General features: G+C 39.2%; 1 protein-coding gene across 3 annotated transcripts in view; it reads left to right on the top strand.

The window, feature by feature from the left end:
* The first annotated feature begins 2,963 nt into the window (after positions 1 to 2,963).
* SLC36A4 (solute carrier family 36 member 4) overlaps positions 2,964 to 12,408 on the top strand; it is a 51,726-nt gene continuing 42,281 nt past the window's right edge. Inside the window, exon 1 of one of the 3 annotated variants that reach the window (XM_030331852.1) lies at positions 2,964 to 3,111. In XM_030331852.1, the coding sequence (XP_030187712.1) occupies positions 3,060 to 3,111 (52 nt within the window). In that variant the 5' untranslated portion in view covers positions 2,964 to 3,059. Of the gene's footprint in view, positions 3,112 to 3,239; positions 3,316 to 12,408 lie in introns of those variants that run through there. The other 2 variants (XM_030331854.1, XM_030331853.1) reach the window with 2 other exon arrangements.

Here is a 12,408-nt window from a genome sequence, read left to right on the forward strand (position 1 = left end):
GATGCTTTCTATGAACTAGACAAGTATTAATGCTTTATAAACTTTTTTTTTTAAAGTAGGCTTCATGCTCAGTGCAGAGTCCAATGTGGGATTTGAACTCATGATCCTGAGCTCAAGACCTGAGCTGAGATCAAGAGTCAGACACTTAATGGATTGAGTCACCCAGGCACAGTGTTTTATACATGTTATCTCACTGAATCTTCACAACAACATGTGAGGTTGGTAAAATTATTTTACATATGAAGAAACTTTACAGATCCAACTGCTGTATAATAGACACCACTATCTAGATGTTCCTTGGTATATATCAGCATATCAAAAACACACCATTTCTCCATCTATAAAATGGGGAAAGCTGTTCTTGCTGCCTGAACGGCTCTTCTCCCTACATACACCGAGCTGATTCCTTCTTACCATGAGGTGTCAGCTTAAATGTTCTCAGACAACACTGTCCTGCCTACACAATCTAAGGTAGGTTCCTCAACAACACCTTATTTTTTTCACCAACAATGTAATTACATAGTATTTTGCATAGTTCTTTTCTTTTGCATGCTCCTGCAGTAGATGATGAACTCCATGATGGCAGGGACTATACGAGTATTGTTTGCCATTATAGCCCCTGCATCTAGTGCACCCCTGGCACATGGAAATTGCTCCATAAATGTGTTTGGATACATTAACTATTTCATTTTTTTATTAACTTTTTTTAATGTTTATTTATTTTTGAGAGAGTACAAGCCAGGGAGGGGTAGAGTGAGAGGGAGACACAGAATCCAAAGCAGGTTCCAGGCTCTGAGCTGTCAGCACAGAGCCCGATGTGGGGCTCGAACTCATGAACTGCGAGATTATGACCTGAGCCGAAGTCGGATGCTCAACCGACTCAGCCACCCACGTGCCCCTTAACTATTTCTAAATATTTTCTTTCACGTATCTATGAGGCTCTAGTCCACAACTTGCCACACCTAGTCCTACATGAGTAGTACACGCAGGGCCCTCTGCCAGGCCCTGCTGAGAAAAAGACACAAAGATATAGCTTCTCCCCAGCAGGGGTTCACAGCATAGCATGAGACCCAAGCAATTATAATATAAGGGGAGAAGACTTACAACAGAGATATAAACAAAGTTCCATGGTTACAAAGGAGGAAATAATTGGGATATAATCCAGGAAGTTCAAAACAGGAAAGGAAAGAAAGGAATTGCCAGGGTTGCCATTCAAATGGTTACATTCTTTAGGTCTTTATCCTGATACAGTTTTTCCCCATAACCTCTTCCAAATTACAAGGCCTGGAGCAGAAGTGACAGCAAGTATCTCCTCAATGGTATGTGAAAACCATAATTCTCTTGAATCTTATCATCATCCCTATCATTTGGCTTATCTCCACATCACTTTGCAAAGATACTGAGTCTGGCTGCCTGCCTCAGCCCAGGCTTCTCCAAAGAAGCCCAGGCCTGTATCACAGGTCAAGCCTTTTTTCTTTCCGCACTGCCAGATCTGCTTTCCTGATGCTGAGATTAGAGGACAATGGCTTTGATCCCTTTTAACACTCAAAGACTAATGTTCCTCTTTCACAACACTGCCCCAAGTATTCTCATTACAATGGATGGTTTTCTGGGCAATCACCAGTCTGATGCCTATTTTCTCTCCCACTGATTTCTAACCTAGTGCTCCATCAATGCAGATGAGAGACTATTCCTCTAGCTATGACCTAGAATAGAATTCTTCTTTCTCTACCTTCCCATACATCTTTGTTACTTGTCAGGGACATTTCAAATCAAACCTTTCTTCGGGGTTTGCAGGCGTATGTGTGTGAGTGATTGGGGGTAGATATGTAGTAAAATAAATGGTTTTGGCAAACTGTCATTTTCACTAGTAAAACCTACAAAGGATGCAACAGGAGGAGAGATATAGATATTATGTAGCTGTGTACTTTTATAACCGCAGAATTTAAAATTTTTAACACCACCACCATGTAGTTATAACAGGGGTCCTAGAACCTAGACATCCCTCAGAAAAAGGCTTTCCTAAAAAGACCACACTGAAATGGAGAAGACCAAAAGTGTCTAGTGTCCTGAATTTAAAGAAAGATGAAGTGAAAGATAATGAAAGCGATTTCAAAATTAAAATATTTTCCTTTCAAACCAAAAGCTGGCTTCATCTATTGATTGATCAAATATTAATCGGTACGCACCTGAGAGGTCAGCTTTGTATACTGGTGGAGAGCCCCAGCTCTGACTGCAGATAGAATTCCATCTTTGCCATTTATTACTTTCCTGTCCTTGTACAAGTTACTTAGCTTTGTGGGCCTTAGTTCCCTCATCAGTAAAACGGATATAAACATTAGAATTATCTCACAGGATTGTCATCAGAATTATGAATAGTTCTTAAGAGTGTCTGACACATCAGTACAATATTCTTAACCTTAATTTTCTTTCAGCCGTGAGATTAACGCCAAATATTTTTGGAGGGCACTGAAAAATCCTTAAAGTGAAACTATTTGACTAAATTAAATCCTAAAATTGAGTGCATCCTGAATCTCTAAACAGGGGCATAGGAAGACGGATAACCGAGGAATAAGTCAGAACTCCAGCATGGAGAGGGGACAATCCCCTCCTACTCTGCATTCTCTCTGGTGCCTTACAGAATGCTGAAGCCTTGCAAATTAGATGGGCCCTTCAAATTTAAGTTCGTGGTCACCTTTTAAGTCCTCCAGGGAACTACAGGCCTGGGTCCCCGCCAGCTCTGAGCTCCCATGCCAGTGACCTCCAAACCGCCCCTTGTGTCCCGTTATACCGCCCTCTTCCGCCCGGTCTCCGCTCCCTCGCGTCCTCCCCCGCCAGCGCCGCTCGCTCGCAGCGCCCGGCGAGCCCCAGGACGGCCCCTCGCGCGCCAGCACCGCGGCTGGCCGGGTAGCGTCACTGCGCATGCTCCCCGCCGCGCGGGTGGGGTCCTGGGGGCCGGGAGGCGGGCGCTGGGCGTGGGTCGCGCTCGGCCGGGAAGGCCTCCGCCTGTCTCCGGCCACGCAGCGGCGGGGGAGCGGCGTCCTGGAGACCCCCGAGAGATGGAAGCGGCGGCGCCGGCGGCGGCCGAGGCGGCGGGGCGCGAGGAGCTCGGTGGGTGCTGCGTGCCGGCGGGGGCGGGGGCCGCGTGCCCTCGGGATGCGCCCGGGCTCCGGGCCGGCGCTCGGCCTCGGCCGGGGAGGCGGGAGCTGGCGCCGGGCCGCGGCTGCCGCTCATCCGCACGCGCGTGGCCCTGGAGAGTCGCGGGTGGCTTTCCTGGAATGGTCGGGGGCTCTTGGGGTCATGGGTCTGGCACGGGTATGAATTGAAAACCCGGCAGAGCAAACCTCCGCGGAACGTGGGATGAGCTGAGGCTCGGGGAGGTGACTGACCCCGGGATGGCACCGGCGCAGGAACGGGTTGTCTGACCGGAGAGCTGGGCCGGCGAAAAGCCCGGCCTACCAAGGGCGTCAAATGGGCGTGCGTGTGTGGGTATATGTGTTTGTGTGTGTGTGTGTGTGTGTGTGTGTGTGTGTGTGCGCGCGCGCGCGCGTGTGTGTGTGTGTGTGTGTGTGCGTTGGGGGTGGGCTGCGTTGTGTAAACACGTCAATGGCAAGCGAGAGCCTGCGCGGTGACTCTCCGAGTTTCCCCCAGCGATGCTTTAAGGCTTTGCGATCGCAGCAGCCCCGTTCTGAGTCCTAGGTGAATCCTTAATTTACCGGGTGCCACCGAGGAGTGGCGAGCGCGCCGAGTTCACCTAACTGGACAGGAGAGACCTGTAGCCAGCTGGATTGCCAAAGTTTGTTTTCCTGTTTTCCTCTGGTCTCTTATCTCCTTGGCGACAGGGCAAGTACAACACTGTTTATGGTTTCCTGCTGTCACAAGGAAAACAAAAGCAAGGGTCGGGGTAGTCTTGTCATTGTTTCCTGTAGTTGTACGAATTATATTTAGGAATAGTTTTAATTCGATGCTGAATGATTTTTTTTTTTTAAGTTGAGCTTTAAAGAAACACTTCATTATAGTAATTAATAGGTTGGTGTTCCTGTGATAATGGGCAGGGCACTTTGCAAGTGATTTCTTTCAAGTCCTAATAATGGTAGAAATAAACTTAGCATTTTATTGATTGTTTACTTTGTGTCAAGCCGTGTGCTAAGTGCTATACATACGCACTGTTTCCTTTAACCTTCAAGACAATTGGGTGAGGTAGATGCTATTATTATCCCCATTTTATAGGTACAGTAATTTTAAGTTAATTAAAGGCATAACCCAGATACAAACCCAGTTTGTCTGTTTTAAATTCACTAATAACGCCTCTTAGGATGTGGGGAATGGGCATTCTCATGCGTTGATGGTAAGAACAGTGTAATGTAATTATCATTAAAAATGCACATACCCTTTGACCCAGCAATTTTACTTCTAGAAATATTTCCCAGAGAAATAAGTCATGTAACAAATACTTATGTCAGGAAATGTTCACTACGTTCTTTATAGTTGAGAAAATCTGGTAACTATCTAAATGTCCAATTAAAGGAAATTGTTTGGGTAAATTGCGATATAGCCATATACTGAATAGGCCATTAAAAGTAATATGGGACGATGTTTGCCACATACATGTTTTAAATGTTTATTTATTTATTTTGAGAGAGGGTGTGTGTGTGCATGGAGGAGGGGCAGAGAGAGAGAGGAGAGAGAGAATCCCAAGCAAGCTCTGTACTCCCAGTGTGGACGTGGGGCTTGATCTCACTCTTCTTTTCTGAAATTCAGGAAAGAGATGGATATGTCCTTTCCAGAAGTATGGTTGTAGCCGTGGGCTTGGAGAGAAATGGTTACACTCTGGATATACTCGAAAGTATAAGCAGAATGATTTCCTAACAGATGAGATGAAGGTTGAGAGTGAAACAGGAAACAGGGATGACTCCAGGGATCTGAGTATTTGGAAGAATGAAATTGCCATCAACTCAGATGTTTTGGTGGTTTTATAGAATGTCTCCAGATTCTTTGATGTTTGTCTCTTCAAGAGGAGGACTTAATTTCCTTCTTTTGGAGTGTGGATTGTATTTACTAACTTGCTTCCAACGGACAGATGATGGTGGAAGTGATAATATGTGACTTCCACCAGGTCTGAAAAGGCATTGTGCCTTGCTCTCTCTTTCCTGGATCATTCACTTGGGGGGAAGCCAGCTGCCATGTTGTGAAGATACTCAAGCAGATGTTAAGTAGGTAGGCAATTAGATTTATGTCTAGACCTAGTGAGAGATCTGGTCTGGAGATATAAATTTGGAAGTCATCAGCATTTAGATGGTATTAAAAGCCATGGGACTGAAGGAGAACATACAGGAGTGACTGCATGTATTTGCACTCTAAAATGTTACGAGTGGTTGTTTCTGGCTAGTGAGGTAATTTTAATTTAAAAATATTGCTTATGTATATATTTTCTGATGTTCTACAATGACAAAATATTATTTTCTGCAATGACCAGATTTTAAAAATTGGATGTCTATGTAAAAGGCACTGGTAGAGATGTTAAGACACAGATTTTCTTAAGGTATGTAAGTAGCCATTTGTACAGCTTAAGGTCTACACTTCATTTCATAGGCAGTGGACAACTCTGGAAGGTTTCTTGCTGTGCATATTTTCACCACTTCAGAAATGAATAAGACAGTTACTATTCCCATATTGCATAGATAGTAGTTTATAGATTTAGAAGACCACATTATGTTATATTAAAAGAAGTTATTTCTATTTTTAGTTTGTCCATTGTCAAAATAAAAGTGATTTATTTTGCTATTATAAAAGAAATGCTAGTTTATTACTCTCTTCTTATTTCTTTTCTACATTTTCCAGAGGAAGACAGTAAAAAGCACTCATGATCCCATTGGCCATCTCTATCCTTAACGTATTCCCCGTTTTTGATATGTTTCCTTGCTTTCATTTTAAATTAACTTTTTAAAACATCATTGAATTCATACTGTGATTATCCAGCTTTTTCACACTCAGCATGATATACTTTTCCCTGTTTTACTCAGACTTCAAAACTATAATTTAATGTCAGTGTAATGCTTTATAAAGTGGAGGTCCTGTAGTTAATTTAGCAATTTCCTGATTGTTGCACATTTAGGTTGTTTCCAAATTTTCAACATAAATAATGTTTCATTCAACATCTTTGTGCAGAAATCCTTTTTTTCTATATACTGGCTTGTCAGAAGTGGAATTACTAGGTGAAAGGATAAACATTTTTAAGGTTTCAAGATATTTTGGTAAATTAATGTGATTTTCTTTAATTCTGACTACAACTAGAAATTTAGGTCGATTTTTAGGTTAAGAAATTGAGGTTGAAACAATTGTCTGGGCAGTATAAAAGATATACAAGTACTGCCTAATTTAAGAATGTTCCGATTTTCTGCCCTATTCATGTATACATACGGTATGTTATGTATCATGTATAATATTGAATGAAGCTGGTGTTTCTTATTCATATGGTTTTTCCATTTGTAAATAGAAATAACTGTGTTTAGGTAGTTTGCTATCCATTGCTTAATAGTGTTTTATTTTATAAGGCGTTGTTAACTCTTACCTAGAGTAATCACATAGCACTTTTTAGAACTGTCCAGTTCAGTACTTGGCCAAAAATTACAGCAGGACATTGGCAAATAATAGTAAATTATAATATAAATTGTAATTTTGTAACTTTTAATTATGTTGTTTGAGTGTTCTGATTTACTCCATACCCTTCTAAACTTTGTTAAAGCATTTACCGTGACCGTGTTAGGTTTTTAAGTACTTGTTTCTTCTGCTAGTCTCTATTTCCTTCTGGCCAGCATAACACATTTTGCCTACACACAGTTTGCACCTCATAAATGCTCAAAATTATTAATTGTTGATAGTAAATTAATTAATAAATTTCTTGTCAGAAATTTACATTTAAAATCCTGTGCAGCATGATTGCTTCTAATATATCATTATGTAGGAAGGGGAGGAACACTAGTGTTTACTGACTACCTCTGTGCCAAGAACTAGGTTCTGTGCTTCATAAATGTTACCTCATCTCATTATCATAAAACCCCTGTGAGGGAGAAGTTACTGCTCTCATTTTACACATGAGAAGGTAGGCCCACAGGAACCCTGGTTAAAGTATAAATCAGATCAGGTCACTCCCCTGCACCAAACTCTGTTGCTGTGTTGTCCAGTGTGATAATCTGCAGCCGTACGTATATTTGAAATGTTGTTTGTCAAATTAAAATATGATGTACGTGTAAAACACACTGGATTTCCAAGACTTAGTATGAAAAATAAAATGTAAAGTATCTTGTTAGTAATTTTTTTGTTGATTACATTTTCAAATGATAGTATTTTGAATATATTGGCTTACATAAGATATATTATTAAAATTAATTTTGTCTGTTACAGTTTCCTTTTTCAAAAATGTGAATACTAGAACATTTAAATTATGTTTGTGGCTCATGTTATATTTCTGTTGTACAACGCTTCTTTAGGTGGCTTTCATGTCACTCAGGATGGTCTGCAAGGCTGTGTACCATCTGTTACCTCTGATCTCGCTTACTCCCCCCTTGCTCTGCCCTCTCTGCTCACTCAGGCCTCCTTCTCCTGAACACACCAGGCTCTCTACATCCTCAGAGCCTTTGTCTTTGCTGTTTCCACTGCCTAATTGCTCTTCCCCCAGATAACCACATTGTTCACCGCCCCCTCCTCCTTCAGTTCTTCTTTAAAACCCTACTTTCTCAGTGAGGCCTAATTCGGCTGTCCTATCTAAAACCATAGACTGTCCCTCCCAATCCCTATTTTCCTTCTTAACATTTAACACTAGCATACTCTCTATTTTACTTATTTATTGTCTCTTTCCTTCACTAGAATTTGAGCTCCATGAGGGCAAGAATTTTTGTTAGTTTTAGTAATTGCTTAATTCCCAGCATCTAATAATACCGACACATATTGGATGTTAATATTTGTGAAACTGAATTAAAAAGGATTGCAACCTCTTTTATGAGCACATTCAATCAGAAGGCATTTTAATGTGTTCTTTAGATTCAGTAACTATCTTGTATCTTTCAAACTTCATACAAACAAATCATGATTCAAAATCATGATAATGTAATCGGCCCTAAAACCTGACTGCTTCACCTGCTCTTAGTTTACTTAGTTTAACAAATACATATTTCTTACTATGTAATGTTACCTAAATAATACAGGCTAAAACTGCAGAGAAGGTCTTAGGGAGTTATATTTTTAAGTGTAGCTTTTAAAAATACGTTTAAGCATATGGTTATTTAACTAATAATGTGTCATATTGCCTTAATGGTAGATGAGAAACAATTTAGAAACGTGTACTTCTTAAATTGCTAACACTGTTAAGAATAATTTTATCTCAAATAGTTTCAGATTTAAAAAAATAGCTCTTCTTAATCTCACTGTTATTTGAGAAGCTTCCTGAGATAATTAAATTTTTATTAAGGTTTTAAAGGTGAGGGTTCAGACAAATGGATTTAAAGCAAAGAAATATATATGAAAAGTTATTTTCACAGTAACTCACATTTAATGTTTCCTAGACCACATAAAATTGAGAAATAATGAATTTAAGAATGAGGGAAAAGTTTAAACTACAAGGCATTACAGTGTTAAACAAAATTAAATAAGACAGTTGCTATGCAGTATAAATTCGTTAAGACTAATTGTGAGCCCAACTAACTTTTAGTTGGGAATTTGACTGTACATTGTAATCCTATTTTAAAAACTTGATTCTGTGAATGATAGAACTAGTAGAGTACTTATAGATTATATTAACAACTCTAGATATTCAGGTTTAACTAAAAGATTCTAAAAAGTGATCTGATGATGCCATTAAAAGTAAACTTACAAGTTATGAGAAAACTTTTTTTTTCTGACTTTACATTGCTGCTATGATCTCTTGGGAGGTATGCTTCAAATAATAGATTGTTCAGTGTTTGAAATATTGGCAGTGATAACTGTCTTTATAGAGAACTTAAATAGTGTACTTAGTAATGCATAAAATGTATAGTACATCCTGTGGCAGAAAGAAGTTAGTTCAAATAATGACAATTTGAATAGCTGAATGAATAAAAATGCAAATGAACTTAAGAGTCAGCAAGCGCAATGGAGTAAATTTTGGAATGAAAATATTAACACATTTCTGTTTAAAGATAATGCAATGAATAATGATGATTGTTGTCAATTAAATTCATATATTGAAGTCCTAACCCTTTAGTACCACAGAATGTGACCTTACTTGGCAGTAGGATCATTGTAAATGTAATTAGTTAAGATAAAGGCCACACTGGAGTAGGGTGGTCCACTAATCCAGTATGACTTGTATCCTTATAATAAGGGGAAATTAGGACACAGACATGCATACAGGGAAAATACCCTATGAACTTGAAGATAGCCATCTATAAGCCAAGGAGAATAGCCTGGAACAGATCCCTCTCTCCTAGCCCTCAGTAGGAACCAGCCATGCCAACACCTTGATTTCGGACTTCTAGCCTCCAGAATTGATAATAAATTTCTGTTTTTTTAAGCCACCCACTGTGTAGTACCTTGTTATAGCAGCCCTAACAAACTAATACCATGGTTTTACAAGATAAAGTGTTAATTTACTTTGTATAGAGTATAACAGAAAAGATATAGGATCTGTTCAAACAAAAGATGAACATAGTTTATAATATTAACAGATATCAGAGTAAAGTGACATGGTAGGTATCCCAGCATTAGCTCTCTAATACTGAGAAACACTTAATTTACTTAAATTTTCACTGTGCACAGGTTTAAGGTGAGCCACTTTTGATACTGAAGAACAAGAAACTAGGAAATCCTGCAAAATAGTCTATGGAGAATGTCCTGAAGATTGAAGGGTTAGAAAAACTACCCAAAGGCAAAGTTAGGGTATTCCTATTATAGAAAATCCTCATTAATTTAGATTCCATGCATTTAGAATGTTTACTAATTCATTGGTTTTATTTTACACATAGTAGTAACATTATTAGAGGAGGAATATTTAAATTACTGAAGAGTAGGCTATTTTCAAGCACTTTCCAATATCTTTTTTTTAATTATGTTATGTAAACATTTACCATGAGATCTGTCCTCTTAACAGATTTTTAAGTGTACAGTATAGTATTGTAATCCATAGGCACAATGTTGCATGTCAGGTCTCTAGAACTTACTTACCTTGCATAACTGAAATTTCATACATGTTGGTTAGCAACTCCCTGTTTTCCCCTCCACACTGGCTGGCAACTACCACTCTAGTCTTTGTTTCTATGAGTTCGATTCCATAAATAGGTGGAATTGGTGGTATTTGAACTGTGACTAGCCTATTTCATTTAGCATAATGTCTTCAAGGTTCATCCATGTTTTGCATATTAAAGAGTTTCTTTTTTAAGGCTAAATAATATTCCATTGTGTGTATATATCCTATTTTCTTTATCCATTTCTCTGTCAGTGCATGTTGTTTCCACATGCTGGCTGTTGTGAGTAGCACTAACCTGAGCACGGGAGTATTAACATCTCTTCAAGCTCCTGATTTCAGTGCTTATGGGTAAATTCTCAGAAGTGGGACTGAGTCATATGGTACTTCCGTTTTTAATTTTTTGAGGAATCTCTGTACTGTTTTCCTTCACAACTGTAACATTTTGCATTCCTACCAACTGTGTAGAAGGGTTCCAGTTTTGCCACATCCTCACCAATATTTGTTGCCTTTTTTTTTTTTAAGTTTATTTTGAGAGAGAGAATGAGCATGAGCAGGGACGGCGGAGGGGGGGAGAGAGAGAGAGAGAGAGAGAGAGGGAGAGAGGAAGAGAATCCCAATCAGGCTCCATGCTGTCAGCACAGAGCCCGATGTGGAGGTCAGTCCAATGAAACATGATATCATGACTTGAGCTGAAATCAAGAGTTGGACGCTTAACCTACTAAGCCATCCCGGTGCCCCACCTTTTTATTTGTTTTTATAATGACCACCCTAATAGGTGTAAAGTGACATTCATTGTGGTTTTAATTTTCATTTTTCTGACGATTAGTGACATTGAACATCTTTTCATGAATCCATTGGCCATTTGTGTATCATCTTTGTTCAGATCTTTAGCCAATTTACTAATCTGATCACTAGGTTTTTTGCTTTTGAGTTGTAGGAGTTTCTTATATATTGTGGAAATTAGCCTTTATCAAATATATAGTTTGCAAAGTTGGCAAATATTCTTTCCCATTCTGTAGGTTGGCTTTTCACTATGTTGATTGTTTCTTTTCTTGTATAGAATCTTTTTAGTTTGATGTAGGCCCTCTTGCCTGTTTTTGCTTTTGTTGCCTGTGCTTCTGGTGTCATACCCATGAAATCATTGCCAAAACCAATGTCTGAGGCTTTTTCAAGTATTTAAGTCTTTAATATATTTTAAATTGATTTTTGTGTATGGATTGAGATAAAGATCCACTTTCCTTCTTGTGCATGTGGATATTCAGTTTTCCCACGACTATTTGTTGAAGAGATTTTCCCCATTGTGTATTCCTGGCACCATTGCCAAAGATCAGTTGACCATATATACATAGATTTATTTCTGGGTTCTCCATTTAGTTTCAGTGGTCTATAAGCCTAGCTTTATGCCAATATCATACTATTTTCATTACAAAAAAATCCCCAATACCCAAAACTATCTTGAAAAAGAAGAACCAAGTGATACTTCCTGATTTCAAAATGTATTACAAAAATATATATTACAAAGCTAACGCATCTTCCAGTATCTTAAAGTATAACTTTACTCTTACGAAAAACTGTTGTAATGAGTTCCATTTGGTACTGGGATAATGAAGGCTGCCTAAATCCTAATCTCTCTACATGTCCTCCCTTAAAAACCTGTTAATTCAAAAAGGAGCACACATAAACCATTCATGAAGTTACTCTTTTAGCATTAGTAGGAGACCAAGATACCACAAACCTCAAATTTTCTGTAAGCAGAAAAATAAACAGCAAAATTCAGAGTACCTGTTGCTGCTGCAAGCATTGAAAGTGGGGAGGGTTCTTTAGAATCTCTGGAAAAGAGGAGAGGGGATTAGGAGGTCTAGAAGTATAGTAACCTTGGCAAAACATTGCTTCTGGAGGAGAAGGAGATAAAAAGAGCAATCCAGATGTCCCTCTGATACCTGGAGGTGAAAAAAATGAAGGAAGTAAGGGGCAGGGGGGCAGGTAGGGGACTGAATATCCTGCAGAAATGAAAGAGAACCAGAAAGATACCAGTTGCTCCCTATAACCCCAGTCAGTGAACATCATCCATTACATAAACTGAACTTCATCCTGCTAACAGAAGGCACTGCTTTCAAATTAGGATCCCTGTCCATGAAATGCCTAGCAGTAGGAAAAATCATAAATAAATAATAGAGTACAAGGTGTCC

Source organism: Lynx canadensis, chromosome D1 (assembly GCF_007474595.2).
Source record: "Lynx canadensis isolate LIC74 chromosome D1, mLynCan4.pri.v2, whole genome shotgun sequence".
NCBI classification, from domain to species: domain Eukaryota; kingdom Metazoa; phylum Chordata; class Mammalia; order Carnivora; family Felidae; genus Lynx; species Lynx canadensis.